This window comes from Anopheles marshallii, chromosome 2, assembly GCF_943734725.1.
Source record: "Anopheles marshallii chromosome 2, idAnoMarsDA_429_01, whole genome shotgun sequence".
In the NCBI taxonomy this organism is placed as follows: Eukaryota; Metazoa; Arthropoda; class Insecta; order Diptera; family Culicidae; genus Anopheles; species Anopheles marshallii.
This window is the reverse complement of record NC_071326.1, coordinates 71,147,674-71,166,422: the sequence shown is the minus strand read 5'-3', so window position 1 is coordinate 71,166,422 and position 18,749 is coordinate 71,147,674. Positions and strand designations below refer to the sequence as shown.

The 18,749-nt window shown below is 48.0% G+C and overlaps 1 protein-coding gene across 1 annotated transcript; it reads left to right on the top strand.

The window, feature by feature from the left end:
- The first annotated feature begins 1,460 nt into the window (after window positions 1-1,460).
- On the top strand, window positions 1,461-18,545 carry LOC128719184 (mucin-5AC-like). The gene is made up of 5 exons (XM_053812807.1): window positions 1,461-3,069; window positions 15,543-16,384; window positions 16,512-17,038; window positions 17,655-18,167; window positions 18,248-18,545. The coding sequence occupies exons 1-5, from the start codon at window positions 1,461-1,463 to the stop codon at window positions 18,543-18,545; spliced, it is 3,789 nt and encodes a 1,262-aa protein (XP_053668782.1).
- The last annotated feature ends 204 nt before the right edge of the window (window positions 18,546-18,749 follow it).

Sequence of the window (18,749 nt, the reverse complement as noted above, 5' to 3'; positions counted from 1 at the left end):
TCCTTCAGGTTTGACCTCCTTACGCGGTCTTAGCACACGCTGTTACCTCCAAAAGTAGGTTACGTCGGAGTGGGTGTGTGGAGTTTAGAACATGTGTACAGAATTCGGCGAACCTGACTCTGTGCGCAGCACTGCGGGCGACTCGTCTACAAGGATACTGGGCCGGTGACTCCCCAGGTGTGTAGTTAATTCAATTTCAGTACGCACTCATGTGTATTCCGCCACATATGCATCTACTTTATCACTATTTTACATTACAAATTGCCCGTCTCAGCCACTAGTTGTTTAAGAGTTGCTACCAGGTCGTCCCGCACTTGGGTGGCTGGGATGACTTTCAAAACAAACGCTCGGAAAAGGGTGTGTTGGCTGGTTGAATTATGGAACAGAAGGTAAAACAAATCAAAAGCAGCGCTTCCCTGCATGCGCATGATTCTAAACTCAACCGAGCCAAATTGGGTTATTTGGTTTTAGTTGTGTTGTGTTTTTCCTCTTTAATGGACATCGTCGACTTCTAAGGAAAATAGTGCTCAGGGTCACTTTGCGTGTTGAAGAATTCTAGCGCAAGTGAGTATGTTACGCGTATAATGTGTATCGCTGCCAAGGATAAATGGTTCACAAGGTGCTTGAAAGATAACGATAGGGCGAACAGTGCACGTGTAGAAACCGAATTCCGATGGCATAGTTTGACGTGATAAGTGCTTCGCTACCTTGGATGTCTAAACAACATCACATGGACCAGAAAGTGGGTTTACTTACCTAATTTGAATCGAATGGGATATGCCGAATGGTATTCTACAATGGGAGATGTAATGCTTTTTTATGTACTGAGAGGTCAATCGATACCGGTTTTCTTGCGAAGGAGAGCACATAATTATAGGAACGATAGAACAAGATTAGAAATATAGTTGGCAGGTATTTTACATTCAGTGACCTTGAACTTTACTGCCGGATTGGGCAGACTAGCTGACGAAAGGCCACGTCCAACAACCCACGTAGCATAGAAATAAAATTCGGAAGAAATCTAATAAACGTTTAATCTCTTCCAGGAACCAAACATCATACCGCGCAAACCAACACCCGAAAATACGTTACTTTCCGGCTAATCGAACCTACCGCGTGCGTTCGGCAAAACAGCACATCACGCAGCATAACAGCCCCCAACCTAACCAACCGCTACACCCCGGCGGTGTCTAGACCGGGGCGTGTAGAAAGTGCGACTGCGCAATATCGCAGTAAGATAAACAGACTGAGGCAGAGAAGGGAAGGGGCGGGTGGCCGAACAGCGAACACAAACGTGTGCGCGTCGCCGAATAAGTAAGACCGCCGCGTTACAGTCATCATCATCATTCCCGACCGTCGCAAAGTTCGTGTCACCGCGTGTACCAAATGCGTACGGTTGTGCAGCAGCGTGTACGCCGCAGACATCGTCAGTCGTAGACGAACGATCGGATCGGACACTCATGGGGGGCAAACATAGTCGCCTCCAGCGAGAGCAGAAGCATCAGCAACGGAAGCAAAAGAAGGAGAAAAAAGGTTCCAACCGTGCCGAACAGCAGGAGGCTGGTGGTAGCAGCGGTAGCAGTACTGGCGGTGACGGTAAATTAAGTGACAACTCACAACTGATCGTGACGGCTGTGCACCACCTGGTGCCGGTAGAATCGGTTGCGAGGAAAGTAGTGACGGTGCGCGACAGCCCTAGCGTTCCGGGGCATGGTGGTGTGGTCGATGTTGCGTATGAGTCGGCGCTAAACGTAACTGAACGTGACATCGAGCGAGTGGGACGTGTGCCTGAGTGCAACGCAGCCACGACCCAGGAGGAAGAGGAAGATAACGCGAAAAGCTCCGTTACCATTACGATTTGCATGCTGAAAATGGAACCGAATGACACCGGTGCGGAGGCAGCGGATATCACAGCGACGGGCGATACCGACGTGCGAACCGTTGCCGGGGAAGCTGATGGTAGTGTTGGACCTGCAGTGGACGGCACCGCAGACGATTCACTTTCTCCGCGTCAGTGTGCATGCCTTGAGAATGGTAATTTTGGGTGCTCAGTTGAACCGACAGCAGATAGCGGAGAAACGGTAATGCGGTGTAGCTGCAGTGTGAACACAACAGGAGCGATCGACAATCGGCTGAACAATAACGAGACGCCAAATATGCCGACACCTTCGACGATATCGTCGACACCCGCCGCAATGGTGCCCGCTGCATTATCGTCGACGTCTTCCAACTCTGCGAACTCAAGTGCAGTGCCGGTACCGCCTGCAGTATCGTTTATGATCGGTGGGCACGATCCCGCCACAATCAGTCATCTGTTGCATCGGTTGCGACACTTGCACCATCATCACCACCATCTGCACCATCACCACCATCATCATCATCTGATGCATCTGCACCATCTACATCATCACCATCCGGTGACGGGCGGTGTCGCAGATTTACCGCCAGATGTCGCACTCAGCAGTAATACAATGGATTGGAGACAGCAGCACGCTCCACATCAGTGGATCCCCGCTGGGATGGTTGGCTCTAGCAATGGTGCGATAGTTCGCCCGGCCGATGTCCCTTCCGGTGGATCGTCCGTGGGACCGGCCACTGCCGGCCCACACTTTATGGACATCGATATCGATCTGAAGGATAAGCTCGAGGGATTGAGGCTGGGTCCCGCCACAACTTCAGCGACAGGACAGCGACAGAGTAGCAACAACAATGTGACGGAGGAAAGTGGTGAACATCCGTACAGTGTTGGTGAATGTCCGACGTGCTGTGCCATGGCAATGGCAGCCAATGCATCTGGTTCGCTGGGCGGTTTGCTAAACGGCAGTGGTGGAGCCTCGAGTTCGATGGCGAACGGAACGAGCATCTACAATGGCAATGCTGGCGAGGTGGAGGAGAAGATTCTCAACACCAGCAACCAACCTTCGGTGACACCTTCGCTAACCGGTGGCGAAAAACTGCCAGAACTGAGTGCTCCTGCGGTGACTTCACTGGCGGTGGATAGCAGTCCGAGCGGCACGGGCGTCTCTCCTTCGTCTGTTCAGATTTCAACCGAACCGGACAACACTGAAGGTAGGTGGCCGTGATGAAAAAGGGCGGGAAAAATGTGATCAGTTTCTCAGTGCCTTAGCTGCTGGTCGGTAGAATTTACCTTGGATCGTGGGAAGTTATTTTGTATGGTCATGCGCGGTACCGAAGGCATCTCAGTATCATGTCCACTGAGTGAGTTACGCTACCGCTACTCGCTCGGACATCTTGCTGCGAGTCATTAAACGGTGGTGCGAGTTCCGTGCGCCCGTGGTGCAGGTGAGGGTTTTCATACTGGTTCTCTGTTCTCTATCGCCCATTTATGGAATCGTTGGGATTGGTGGGGGATTGCGCGCGCTGCGGCAATGCAGGTTGGTGCCCCTGATATGGAATGTAGAAACGATTTTGTGTGCCTTATTTCGCGACAATAATATGTATTTCCACAATCGTGTGCGATTAAATTATTTGTATTTAATCTCATGGGTGCGCATACTTCGCATAAGTTGTCCGCCGGATAACGGATCCTCACCCATGGTTGGGAAATATGGGTCATAAAATTTGCCTATTTTGTGCTGTGCTTGAGTTTTACGATTCTGCTCGGTGTGTGGTATAAAAGTAAGGTCGTAGGATCAGTGAGATAATGTTCAAATTTAATGGCAGCACGTCAACTATTTGAATGAGTTGTTTTCGTCTAGACCCGGTTCTATTTATGAAGATCAAGGTTGCGGATGCACAAAGTGCTTTGCCAAGTATTTTTGTGCAATTAATGGGATTTTTTTTGTTCTAAATAATGCTTTGCATCTCTGCAAAGGAGTACAAACTCTTTGAGACAATCTTTCTCTTTCCACGAAACATGTTGCTGCACACGGAGGTAAATATTGATCGACGGCGCTTTGTAGTGAATGTTTCCACAAACGGTCTTTGAAGTCCCTTCTCGTTAATAGTTAATGGCACAGCGATGCACAGGAAAGTTAAGTGTCAGTTACACTACACCACGCTCTTCCCTCCCGATGCTCTGCACCCCTGCTGACGATTTATTGAAGAAACATATTTTCATAAAACATCGCTGTCCTTGTTGGCAGCTGACATACAGCCGAGATGCACCGGCGGCGGCGGGCGTGGTCGTATAAAAACACGAAGCGTGGCATTGTAGCGTTTCACCGGGCGCTTATGAGATTGTGCGGATGGCGTTGAAAATTTCCGGAAGTGCCGGTACACTTTGATCGTGGCACTGCAAGAATGGAAAATTGTGAATTCAATTACGAACAATCTGCGCTCGGTCGCTTCAGGTTTTTTTTTTTGCTGTTTGTTTTATTTTACCTTACCGTCTGTTCTATCTCGAGGTATGAAGCTGTGTCCGTCCTGTGTTGCGAGCATGAGTTTGTTTTTTTTTATTGCTTCTCCTATCTGCCTGGGAAAGAAATTTTCCATTCCAGCGTTTCCGATGAATTTCCGTGCTTGTTTGTTGAAGCGTCGTGTTTTCTTTTACGACGATGACTCCCACTCGCTCGGCAACAACACCAAAGGGAAAAGAGTGTTCCGTAGCCGAGCAGTCGAGCTGTGCTCGTCTTCGTTCCGGGAAAAGTGTTTGCGATAAAATGGGAAAATTGGATATCACTACCTGACGGTAGTGTGTCTGCACAGAGAGATGCATTTTCGTTCGTTCCATCTTGCACGGCTGTCCTATTAACATGCAAAACACACCCGAAGCACACAGTGTTTTCCCATTAGCCTTACCTCAAGGGTGTTGTTTACGGTGTGTACGCCATCACTGCTACCATCGTTGAGTATTGTTCGATGGGAAAGTGAGTGTCCTAGTTAGTGGGATGGCAACTATCCTGAACGACTTCGTCCTACTTCGCTCGGTACAGCAAGTCGGATGATGAAGAAGTTTGGGGCAGACCAAACAGAATTGGTAAGCATTGATTTTACATCACATCACACCGTTCGATGAAGTGTTTGCTGTCAGAATCAGCGCAATTCCGATTGCGTTGGGTGGTGTTTGATTGTACTGCTGCATTATAAATGTCCTGTCATCCGTTAGACGTCGTGACAATCTGAAGATAACAGCACATACAAACGTTTTCTTCATGCTGTAACCAATGAAGAGTTATATGTGTTGTTGACGGGGTGTATGTGACTAGGATGATGAATGTGACAGTACGCCAAATTCATTGCAATTCGTTTTTTTTTTGACTTCGTCACAAGCACAGCGCATTTCATATCTGTTCTAATAACAGTCTAAAAACCAAACACACGTGCACAGCAGCGCGTACATCTCTCTTATCAGAAGGTTTCACCGAATCTGTTTTCCACACGCTTAAACACTCCACATCCGGTGTTGTACGGCATGGGATTATACGCCAAGAAAGGAAATTGGCTTTCGGGTTCGCCGAACATGGACGGAATGTATCGGTAGTGTGTGTGTGAACCGTTAAGATTTTTCCCATCAGTTGTTTCAGTGCACGGATCGGGTGGGTGATGTACGACCACATCCCATGCCTGCAAGTTGGATGAGCGTTCGTCGGATATTTCGCCCAAGACTGACAGATGTGGGAGTTCCTGGAAGCAGCGTAAGCACTTCCAGCGGAACAATGTTCACGATGTCGTACATGTTTGCTTGCGTTTGCGGTATGCAATCTCCACACCCTTGTGGGACGCGGTGAAGCATTGGGTGGTGGGTTCGATAGCTACCCGGTCTTCCCCGGAACTGGCCAGAAATGTGAGTCAATTCCGGGAAGGTGTTGCGTTATCAGCCCACGGCCGTGCAAATACCGCCGCGCTCTACTCCCCCGTTTGCCAACTACGCTTGACAGACGACACGCTGGTCTAAAGTTGTACTGGTTCGCCCTAATACCCGGCTTCCTGGGCCGGTGCTTGAATGCTTGGCCCGCGTAAAAACCGGTGTGGCGTTTCTTCTTTCAATTTGTGCCCCAGTAGCATAGGTAACGGGGTATTTTCGTCACTAGATAACGGTGCAATATGCTTTGCTACGTAACAATGGTGTCACGGGCGGTGGTCAATAAGGTCAAGGGGACATTACAGGGAATGTCGGTGGGTGTCGGAATTCCGAGCAAAATTCCCAGTACTGCCGTGGGGATGGGATTTTACTTTTCGTCGTGTTTTAAAACATGTTTCAGGAGGTAGTTTGAGGCAGATAATAGACAAACACTGTTTCTGATACAACGAACATGAACTGACACACCGCGGGAACAGGACCAATTCTAGTCCATTAACGTGACGAATCGTGTACAACACAAGTTCCTTCACATCTTTATGTTCGGCGCGACTGGGAAACGTTTGATTGAATTAAACCGTTCAATATGATAATTGGGACAGTTCATAAATGACACACCACGGTCTATCCGGCCACCTCACCTCACCGTAGCTTCCCGTTTGTCTCTACAAGCATCCCGGAACCGCTAACGCTTCAAATGCGCGAGGGACTATCGAAAGAAGTGTGATCTTTTTTTTTTTTGAGGACATCTTCAGCCTTTGTCCGAGTTCTCAAGAAATTGTGCCTCAATTGCTTAAACCGTTTCCGGTTTGCTGGTGATAGAATTGTTGCGTATGCGATGTTGTGTGTTTACCTTCTTATCACTTGCTTGCGTCTCGTTTTGTGAAATGTTGCTCGAGCGCTCTGGTGTGCGTGAGTGCGTAGTTAGTGGTAACTTGGCTGTCGCCGTATTTCCATGCATTTTATTAAGTGGGGGGGAATTTCATTCACCGTGCAAAGTGTTTATGAATGAATCTAGCAAACGGCAAGTGGGTGTGGTGTGTATGTGCTATCGATAGTAAAGCCTCTTAGGAAGTACGGTTTTTGAGCTGTATACCATTCTGTTTTGGACCCGGACCCATCGGCGGTTATGACTAAGGGGTTTTGCGAGAACCTAACACGCTACCTTGTGAAGAATTCGATAAGACTGATAACGGAAATAGCGCACCGATAGCGAAGTTACAAGAGGTGGCGTAATGTGTGTATCATATGCTTTACCGTCATGTTTGCTCTATTCCGTGCATGTTTGTCAAACGTTTGGAGCTACGGTGATATTCCGTTGAAAATTCCAGTTAGTGCTGGATGTACAACTACTGGTGAATCATGCTTATGATTGCTGCGAGTTAGAATGGGCGGATATTCTTGGAGTGTTCCATGAATCATCACTGAAAAGAATACTGACAAATTATGCATTACAAGGCGCAGGGCTCGTGGTGTCCGGGCTCTAACTTATTATATACCTCCAAAATGGTGTTATCATCTGTTGTGTTTGTCTCTTATTTTTGTAATGTTAAATGGCCTCTGCTTGTATAGCGCATTACCCAAGCTTTATTGGATGTGTGATTAAAATTTATCATTAATTTCCTAAAAACATCAGTCTCTTATTGCAACGGTAGGCGTACAACTATCGGCATCATGTGTTTGCAAATGACGAACATCTATCTATTACCAGAATTACAAACTTTCTTGGAAAGTTAAAGCAAAGATTGAGACCATATCGCACGAACAGTTGCGAGAAAAGTGTTGTCATCTTATCGCTAATCAATCATGTGTCAAACATGCCTCATTTACGGAATATGGTAGTGACTTCCAGATAGGTCCGTCTATCAACATCACACCCCACCGTTCGGGTGGTTTGTGCAAGAATAAACAGTCCCATTCCTCCCAGTAAGTAGTTCCCCATCAAGCACCCAGTAAGGCCGTTTCGCTTGGAATGTGGATGTTTTAGCACGCGCAAAATTTGGTCCAGAATGTTCGAGACTGCTCAATGTCACCGTCTTTGACGCTCCGCGTTACGCCCCGAATCCTCTGCTCCAAATCTTTGTTAAGACGGGATTAGTATTGCATCATTTTTCGGTAATACGGGTGCAAAGAAGGATGATGTCGTCATCTGATCTCGAGTCGAGTCCATCTTAATCAAGGTGCCATGTGAGGGATGTGTCTTTGGCCCTCTGGGAACTTCCGCTGTGGGTAGATTGGTGGATGCCCCCCTCCCCGCACCCAGCACGAAGGCACGAAGAATAGCCCGTTAATGTGCCAGTTGCAGTTGTGGTAGGTATATTGGCGATAAGGCGGCTTAATTCTAGCGCGTGAGAATCGCAAATGCCGATTGTAGACGAACGAAGGTTTGGTGTGGGGAAAGCAGAGTTCGTAGCCAAGTGTGATTAGAGCGGAAGCCATTGTATTAGAAGCTTTTGTGATGTTTATTAATTTATGTTTATGGAAGATTACAAATCTAACACTCGGCCGCGAGGGGATGCCGCGAAGGAGCCGAGACCCCGCTTGAGCGTTGGAGTGCGATACACATGCGGCAGAAAATTGGCACAGCGTAATAGAACCCGCGCGCTGATGTAAACAACTGCAGCTGCGCGTAACGCCGAGAATCATCGAACAGCAGGATCGTTCATGTTCGTTCGCGGTTAGTCACAGACAATTTTCGATTCCGATGAATGGAAACCGTTGTTAGGGTTGCGGTAACTTCACGCGAGTTAAGTTTTTTGGACGCCTCGCGGGACAAACACTGTAGCAAGTGTTGTTGCGATCGCATCTGCAACGCAGTGACAAACGTTGCAGGGGACAATCCTCTCCCTAACCATGTGCGGTGTGCGATGGGCTGGTGGTGGTGGTGAAGATCGCGACGCAACCAAGCAATACTGATAACTCATGTTTCCTTTCCTTCTTAACTTCATCAATCGCGGGGAGGGTTTGCCGTCAGCGTGACATAGAACCAAGGGGGGGTACTCTAACACGGGTCACTCTGCTGTTAGTCGAATCACACACGACGCACACGACGACCCCGGCCAGCAAGGAAGTCACCCGTGGTAGCGGTTTGTTCTCCTTCGCTGCAGCAAACAGTATCGCGCTCGCAATCATTTCTACCAGCATTGACTTGAAACCCATAAACCCTACCTCTTCCACCCCCTCCCCCTCCCCCCCCTCGGTCCCATAAGCCATTGGAATCATCTGTAGGGGAGGGCCCGCGATTTTACGATTCAGCGATTCGCGGCGGTTGTGTCGGGGTTTCGGGTCGGTTGTGTTTCTTTCGTTCTGCCAGCGTGCGGTTACGGGCTAATACGTACCGACTACTGGTACGGCACGTCCGCGCTCCTTCGAGAGTGAACGATCAAGCTCAGATCATCCATCGGAGCACGGCCGGGAGGGCGGCGCGGGCAGGACAGAAGGTTTTCGTCGTTCTCTCAGCATGCGTCACCATGCTCGTGCACACACACACACCCTCTGCGCTGAGTTCGAGTCTGGGGCACCCGGCTCATCAGACGTTTGTTTGCGTGTGGTACAATATCAGTGAAGATTACTCGCCGAATTAATGCAGTTCTGCTACGACGGTGCAGGGTGACAGTTGCGCTTTGGGAATCGAAGTTCCCTGGTGATCGTGTGCAGTGTTAGTGCAACTGTGTTTGCGATTGGGCGTCAATTAAAAGACAATTTATCGCTCTTGAAGTTGTTCAAAAGTTATTGTGGTGATCATCATTCATGCGTGGAAGACATTGAGTGCTTTACCTGCATCGTGGACAGCTTCATCTGCAGATGTTATCGTGATGGCTCATAAAAGATTTTTGAAGATATTGTGGCCCTTCCAGGACTGTGGATCCACAGCTTCCGAAGGTTAGTATAGGTTTTTGCAACGGACGAGTGCCTCAGTTTTGTGCATTTGACATTGTCTAGAATCAATCCCTTCATAGATGTCGTCTTATTACAAAAGTGTTAACATTGTTAGTAATTTATCAACCTTTTTACGTCATGCTTCTTGCATAGGAGAGAGAGTAGATTATCTGGGTTCCCTGACCAGCGTGAATTGCAATTAAGCAAATTAAGGGTCGAAGTCAAAGAACTACCATCGGTCTGTTACAACGCCGAGCATCATTCCGCTTCTGGAAATTAGAATGCTGGAAAATAGGCACAGAGATAGAGAAGGAGTGATCTCGTTTCCAGTATCGTGTAAAAGGAGGCAACGTTTTCCGAACAGTCATGCTTTCGGTGATGTCTAAGACAAATGGTCGGATTATTGGTCATCCAATTAGTAGTAAGAATTGGATGCCAGCAGGGAAGCGTGTGAAGTGTCATGGGAACTTTGCGTTAATTGCCGTGGAATGTTTTGCCAGGAAGCTGATGAGCTGGTGGCTAAATACTTTCACTGTTCGCTCGGGAGATTAGTGGCAGAGGAGGAGTGTGAACTTCTTACGCGTTATGCTATGAGTCATTGGGTATCAGTGTTTCCCTGCAGTGGAATTCACCGTCTGGTGTGTCTATGATATCCGTTCGCTACAGGCTTACGTCTCGGATTTCGTTTGTATGTACCTGGTGATGCAGGTGATTCATGTTGTTTCCATTGTTTGGTAGGCCTTTCGAAACCCTTTTGTGTGCGTGTCAAAGGTAGGGAGTCGGAAGTATCGTGTTTGCATGCTACTAATCGTTAAAAGCGCCTCAAGCGATAACTGCCTTCCTCGATATTTGATGAACATTGTAAAAGTTGGGGCTTTTAGATTGATTCTAATCCGGAGATATTTCTGTGAAGTCAAGACGAAAACTATCCAATTCTAAGGATTACTTTACATCTCAAACTCGGTGATTAGTTGGGAAATAGTTTGAGTCTCATGCTTTGTATTTGGGGATTAGTAACCGGTATTTGATATTATCTTCTTTGTTCCGAATTCTGTAAGTTAGTGTAGCATGCAAACTATTTGGAGAATACTTAGAACTTGTGGGAAGTTCAAGACAATCGACCTCTTTTGTAGGTTGCCAATTGCTGGGAATCATGCTTCATACAAAGTTGGGCACATTTTTTTGCAATAAAATTTTACTGTTTGTCATCTGCCTGCCTGCTTGAATAACTCTCGATTGAGCGACAAGTTGTGCTTTTGCATGCATGTATTACGTCATCCAGAAGTAAAACATGACGCTCAACCAAGCCAAACCTTTGCTGATCTTCAAAGGGACTGCAGCTTCGGGGAAAACAGCTTTCCGTCTTAATTTCTCCGCAATCACCTTCGTTCTTAAATCCGCGGAACGATCTGTCAAAATATATTGATAGAGGTTTGCAGTGGAGCACGAAGAGTAGACCTTTTGCTGTGCCGTTGTTCGCTGGTAGACGATTACTTTAGTTTACAAAACCGTTTGATTTGTACGTGTTGCCAACTACACACGGACGGGAAAGGTTGGGTTAGGGGACGGTTGGTCGTACAAACGATGAATGGTTGGCACTTCAAAGGGAGAACGAGGGCGCACGGTGATGGTTTGTTTGTTTTTCTATTTGATTGCAAGATTTCTTACGATGATATAAGGTGATCTTGGTGAAAGTTCCATGAATTTGTTGAACCATTTCTGCAAACTCAAACATCACAGGCGTAGGCCAATTTCAAAGGAATTTATTGATGTTGGTTTGTGATGATCGTGCTCCGAAAGCGGCCGGTGACAGTTTCTTTGCCGAGATGCAGTGAAGACATCACTTGGAGTTTGAAGAGCTGTTTACAAGCGAAAACGAATAGAAAAACAAAGAATATGGAACTGTTTTTTTTAGTAATAGGTTTTGATAACACATAAAATAACGAGTGCGGCGGATGTGAGCTAGCAAAAGCCACCCTTATCCATATAGCGTCCGACGGTCTTAATGGGCCGCTAATTTCGCTTTCCTGTTTTGCAGTGCAGTGCAAAAAGAAAAGAGGATCCAAAATTTCCTGCTTCTTCGTACCGTCGCGCCATATTGGATGTTGTTGGAGGATCATTAATTTTGTTATTTTTTCTTGTTACCAGCAGATTAATATTGCCGGTGTTGCAACGCGAGGCCTGTTCGGGACGAGTGCGAGAGGAACATATGAACTCTCGTTTGACCGTTTGTCGATTAACGTCGCCCAATTCGCGCGATTCATTTTGATCGGTCTAATGTTTTAATTTGCGCTTCGTACGTAATGTTTCTATTAGCAGCTGCAGATTCGCGTTTGTGACCACAGCAGGAAGAGAGTCGAAGGAGTCGAGAAGAGTGGAGAAAGAGAAAGGAGTTGGGTTTTTTTTCTTTGAAGTTAGAGTTTCTTCTCGATCAGTCTTCGACTACTCAACTTGGTGTAACAAATTTGACGTTAGAGATCTTATAGAGTCATTTGTCGTAAGAAATCGTGCGAAGAGTAGAAACTTACAGTCCTGTCCTATCTGTAGACTACCAATAATTGATTTCCATATGAAAATGAGTGCAATAATATAGACTTTAATGACCCACAAGACGAACGTTTCTTTCGCCGCGTTTCATAGATTACAAGTCCTCCCAAGGAGGAACTATCTCCGGTCGCGATCCGGAACCTTTGAAAACTCGCGGAACCGCCGTTACAGGGACAGAAGGTTCAAGACAATTAAATTAAAAAAAAAAAACCGAATGCCCTCGCACAATCGCCCAGTAACCTCCGGCCGGTGATCTGCCATAATTTGTCCCGCCGGCCCATTATCGCATTTGCTTCCAAAAAATGTCTGTCTCGCATGTGTCGTCTGGGCCAGTGGGCCCACCCCGAAGTACTATGTTTACTGCGTCGCGGCGATACAGTTTTGCAATAATTGGCGTGCCAACAGTGGAACTGGAAGCGGTGGGCCTATCGGCAAATCGTACTTAAAGCGCGGCGATACGAAACCAAACCGCTGTGTTGCTCTATATTAGTGTCGGTTCAGCGCCGATGGAAGTGTGCCCTCCTATTGTCAGACGTGGAGGGGTTTGAGGCGACACCGAAAACGTCCTGCCATTCGGGACACGCTTACAACTGGAGCGAACCTAGTGGGTGTAGCGTTACAGGAGGTGTAGTACATCTTCCATTGCAACTCCACAAGTACCGAGGAGTTCGGAGCGCAAAACAGGTCACTTGGTCGAAAGGAGGATAGCAACTGTGCGCGCTATAGGGCAAAGAACGTTCGCAGCTGTTCCGCTTTCGTGTGTACACACGACCAGGAATTGCCACCGGAATGGCGCAGCTGTGCGATAAGCAGCGGTAGCGGCTGTGCACACGAGATACGCCATCGAACCCCGAACATAATATGCTGCCGTTCTACTTGTCGCAACATGTTTCACCGTGAATTTCGGATGGTTTATGCTCGACTTTCGCGCACCGATGATGAAGAATGAGCAACAGAGATGATGGGCGGGACGTGAAAGGAAGATCCTGCCATGCTTGTATGTTGTATTGCACAGTGCAAATGATGACCTCTTGGAATTCTGCGTAAACCGGTAAACGTCCTGTCGACGCCTTTTGATGTAAATTTATGCGGATTCATGGAAGGTCGTTGGGTTTGCTATTTGGAACATTTCAAATCTAAACGCATTCCCGTAGAGCGAGGGTGAGGGTGAAAGGGTGCTCTATACTCGGAAGGCCTCGCACTGCCGTTGAGCCAGGATCAAACGGCAACTGCTAACGAGCGGTTCGGGTATCGGGTATTGCGCACATCTTGCACACACCGTTCGCTTGTGTTGACTGTGTTTACATTGAATCCGCTTCACGGGAGAAAATCAGAAAATCCTCAAATTAGCAATCGGGAAGGAGCGTGTTTGGTGGGAGGGGGCGCGTCAAAGGACATGTACACGAGGACACCTTTTAATGCAGGAAGGGACAAACGAATCATCTCGTACGCAGCCAGGGAGGGATGAGATTGTCCCGAGGACGAGTCCCAATTGCTATCCATTCTTGGTAAATTGAATTTTGTACCTTTTGTGTGCAAACTGCTAGCGCATGCACACCTTCACAAAAACAGGATAACCGTCCGAGGAAACCATTAAGCCATGTCCGAAAGGATAACAAACTGTTGGCGACGGGGAGGAACGTGGGGGCAACTGACCACCAGCGTAAACTCCTATGTACGGTTCGAGCCAAAAGGGCTCGGAAATGGAAGCATCTCAGTTCGTGGCAATTGTTTGTTGGTAGATTAGTTTTATTTCCGCGTATTCGGTTCCGTTTTGTAAATTGTGTTTTTTTTTTTCTATCCTTTTTTGTGTACGCGCATGCTCTTATGGGCGTGTATGTTTGTGTTAGCTTCAGAGCAGTAGTAACTCCTCGTGGAGTTAGTTTTCTACCAAATCACATTGGTTGATTGAAGTTTGGGTAACTTTTTAAAAGGGCTTTGTGCTAGATACACTTTATTGTGGGTTTCCTCATCTCAAGAACTCTTCTTTCGCTACACCATTGCTTTGCATAAACCGTTTTGCTCCATTTTGTAGCTTAATTTTGCCGCCCCGAGCGCTGCTTCCTGCTTATGATTTGTTCGGGGTGTTGGAACTTTTGAACCATCACGAAAGTTGTCTGTTTTATCGTTTTTATTTTGTGTGGCAAATTTACCTTCCAGTTTGGCGGTTCCATATATTGTTGCTTTTTATTTCTAAGAATGTCAAAAAAGAAGTTACATTGCTGCCATTACATTGTATTACATTGGCCCAACCTTCTGAGAATGGGGTGTCCCTGGTAGCACTTCCGATGGGTGCGCTTGTTTGCGGTTTATTTTTTTTTGTGTTATGGTTGGTGCTCTGCGCTCAAAGGCACAAAACCATTTGTGGGAGTTTTGTTTTTCTATCCCCTTAATTTGCGTTCACTCGTTGTCCGTGTAACAGAAAAGGAATCTCGGGCCGGTTCGCTGATTGATACTTGCAGCTTGGTCTTTCCGCCATTCGGGGAATTCTGGCATATTCGTCGAGGTTTCCTCCAGGAAGCAGAAGAACCGGTAGCATTTTCATAGGTCTAATGAGTATTTTCCTCCCCTTTTTTGCTGCGGGTGAGAATGGGTGGGTCCGAAAGATTTAATTCTGTAGTTTTTTGGACAAAAAAAAATCCCACCTTCAACGAATTCCTATTGTTGAAAATGCGGATCCTGAAGAGAGAGTTTTATTTTACCAAATTCTTGTTAAAATGTGTCATTTTGAACAAAACAAAACAAGAACGGTATCCTTTTGGAAAACATGTCCCAATCTAGATAGAGGTTCAGTCACTCATGTTTCACACATCCACATTCAGTGTCGATCACATGCTTCCTTCAACCCAGATGCAGGGAAAACCCTGCAGAGGCCTACTCCCGCAGAGGAAGATCCTTTTTTTTCCACCCCCGGATCCCTTGCAGTGCTGTCCAGCTTCATCCCGAGAAGGATAAGGACACGGAGAACACTAAACCGAAAGGGATCGTGCGGTGATGAGTTTCTGTTCCGGGATGTGCTGTGGAGGCTTTGAGCATTTGCGCTTGGCCCGAGCTTCCTGGAAGTGCTTCCAACTTAATAAGATTCCACCCGACCGTTACGCTCTCATGTTTCGCTTCCACTCATGTATCTAGCCCAGCATCATCTTCTGCTCTATCGCTCTCTCTCTCACGCTCTCTGTAAGCGTATGTGCGTTGAATTGTGCGTGGTTTCCCTGCTGCTGTGATCCTTTTCCTCTTGTGCCTTTGCAAAACCATCACCGTAGCGTGTGCGTTTATGTTCTCACTCTCCAAACATCTCCTATATTTATCTTTCGCTCTCTATTTTACTTTCCATCTCTCTTTCTCCCTCTCACAGCTGGATCATCTTCGGTGGTAACTTTATCTGCCGTTGGTAGAACGGTACCCAGCACTGGGAAGGATGCTGTACAGACCGTAGCGTTGGAGGACAATTCCTCGAAACCGACAGCAGCGGCAACAACAACACCGACCAGTACAGCCTCGCCGAGTTCAGCAAATACAACCAGTGACAGTCCGCCAGCAACGACGGTCGCAGCTGGTAGTGTTGTGCCGTCGTCGTCCACAGCCGAAACGAAAACAACAGGATCAACACCGGTACCAGGTGTCACGTCCTGTTGCAACCGGAAGTCTTCATCGTCCACCGCTTCTACCCTGTTCGGTTCCTTATCGTTTGCCGGTCGTCGATCGCGCTCGTCAAACGCACGCACCGGTAGTTGTTGTGCCAATAACGCCACTCCGACGGGTGACGGTGTATCACCAGCGGCAGCAACCACTCCAGAACCGCAGCAACGATCGCGCATCTCGTGGATACCGGGCAGTGGGCAGAAGCAGCAGCGCACCAGCGGATCGAAGAATGGCCGCACTGATACGGCCACAGCTGTCACCAGCCCCGGCAGTGCCAAATCGAAAAAGTCCAACTGGCCCTTCTCACTAAAATCATCCAGCGGGTCTTCACAATCACGAGCAGGCACGGGAACGGCACAGGCACACAAACAGACGACCAAAGCAACCAACCAAGGTGCCGGCTCTTCTTCCAACGGTTGTGCCTCCACCAGCACGGCAATGGCCACGGATATGAGCAACAGTATTGTGTCGTCTGCCGTAGCAAACGGTGGCTCATCGCTTCGCGGAAGCTCGCTGATAAGTTCGGCCAAGCTGCTGAAAGGTGAAACGGATCAGGTAAGCGGTTTGTGGAAGGGTGCATTTTGCAAACAAGTGTGAACTTGGCAGGCGTTCGTGCGTGTGTTTTAATTTATTGGAAGTGCTTCGTCTAACATGTTATGTATTGTGTTGCTTTGCCCAACAGGATGATTCGTGCGTATGTACGGCTTACCGGAAGGTGAGCGAGTCGCCTCCACCATCGTCATCGCCTGTGCCGCCGGTAGTGGCGGCAGGACCATCCAGGGTAGCCAGCCCAAGGCCGGCCGAATCGGTCGAATGGTTGGAGGAAGCTATACACGGGTCTGGACTGTTGCCGCTTAATCTCCATATGCTGAGTTCGCTCCGTTCGGGTAACGCGGGAACATCCGCACAATCGATGGCCGGTGTATCGGGTCCGATGATTTCGCTCAGCCCAGAACCGATACCTGCCTCGATGTTGGCTAACCATCACCATCACCATCATCACGCGATGACTGCCGCCGCCCTGGTTGCCGACCATCATCCGACGTTCTTCTTCTCCACCGCGTCCGGTGGTTCGAATCATCACGCACACCACGGACCAGTGGGGCCAGGTGTGGGCGGATCATCACCAGCAGCCGGCCAGCTATTCGGTACACCCGCCAACGATGTGATACTGCTGTCGGATTCACCCGTGCTGTTTGATCTCACCAGGTACGACGTGCGAGGAGTTAAGCTTGCAAAATAATCTGTTTCTGTGGCTGTTTGTAAAATGTATCGGTGAAGATTTCCCCGAACTGAAGTGGTTATGCGTGGTCGGTGTAGAGTGCTTCCGAGAAAATTCCACTTCAACTAAACAATCGGTGCAGGCGAACGGTGCTCGTGTACGCATGCTATTTTAATCGGTTGTAATCAAAGTGAAATATGTTGCACAGTTCCTATGCATCCAGCTACATTCATTACCATCCCGATGGACGCTAAATGAAGTGTGAATGAACATTATCTGCCCTCTTCAGCAATATTTGTAGTTCTTGGAAGGATGGCAGTATTACTCATAACAAGTACGCTTATGTGCTGCTTAATGGGAAGATAATTGAATATTGCACCCTTCAGCTGTTCAAGAGTAGAATTATCGTTTGATTACAACGCCTCAAACGCAAATGTCTATGATTCGAAGGTCCAGTTTTCATACCACAATGTCCTCGTACATGAGAACATTAGCTTTCCACTTCAACGACTCTTCAGTTCGAACGACTTCTCCCTTAATGTATATGTTTCTACAAGTGCACAATTTAACACGGATTTCTTTTGCTTTCTTTCTTCCTTCCAGCGATGACTTCTCGGTGGAGGATTGTGACGAACGGGCCCGGATCCAGCGTGAGCTGGAAATCCGCGAAGGAGTGGACGCACCGCCCAACTTCCATCCGCGTCGTCTAATGTCCGGCGGAACGATTGCGTCCGGTCCGGCCGCAAACCATCCGATAGCGTTCATCTATTCGCGCGACCTGATGCAGCGGGGTCTGCTGATGGCGAACAAGCTGATACAGCCGCTTGATGCGGCCGGTCGTTGCACGGCTGGTCGTGACGGTTTCGGTCGGTTGCGCATACATTCGCAGGTCGATTTCATACACTGTCTGGTGCCGGATCTACAGAAAATCACCAGCTGTAGCTTCTACTGGGGGAAGATGGATCGGTACGAGGCGGAACGGTTGCTCGAAGGCAAACCGGAGGGTACGTTCCTGTTGCGTGATTCGGCGCAGGAAGAGTTTCTGTTTTCCGTGTCCTTCCGGAAGTACAACCGGTCGTTGCACGCTCGGATCGAGCAGTTCAATCACAAGTTTAGGTAAGTATCTCAAATGGACAAGAACGCAACCGCTACTCGTGATACTAATCCCATGTTTTATCACTCTGTATTTATAACAGTTTTGACTCTCGCGATCCGGGTGTATTCACGGCCTCGACGGTAACTGGACTGTTGGAACACTACAAGGATCCGTCCTGTGTGATGTTTTTCGAACCGATGCTAACGTTCCCGCTGAATCGTAACTTTAGCTTCAGCCTGCAGCAACTCTGCCGGGCGGTGATCGTGAGCAACACGACGTACGATGGCATTAATGAGCTGACGCTACCAAAGTCTCTTAAGTCATACCTGAAGGAGTATCACTATCGGCAGCGGGTCCGCTTCCGGCCAATGGATGAGCATCTCTACTCCAACGCGTAGCTGCCCGATGACGATGTGTACGATCACGATTCGGATGATGACGACGACGATAATATCGATGTTGACGATGGTACTCGTAGCAGGAGGGAATGCAACAACGAGGCACTTATACTCGAAGCATCCGGTGGCAGATATAAACCCGATGTAGCATTACTATTGAGAGGTTTGTTGAAAGGCTCTGGCATTCATCACTACTGCTACGCG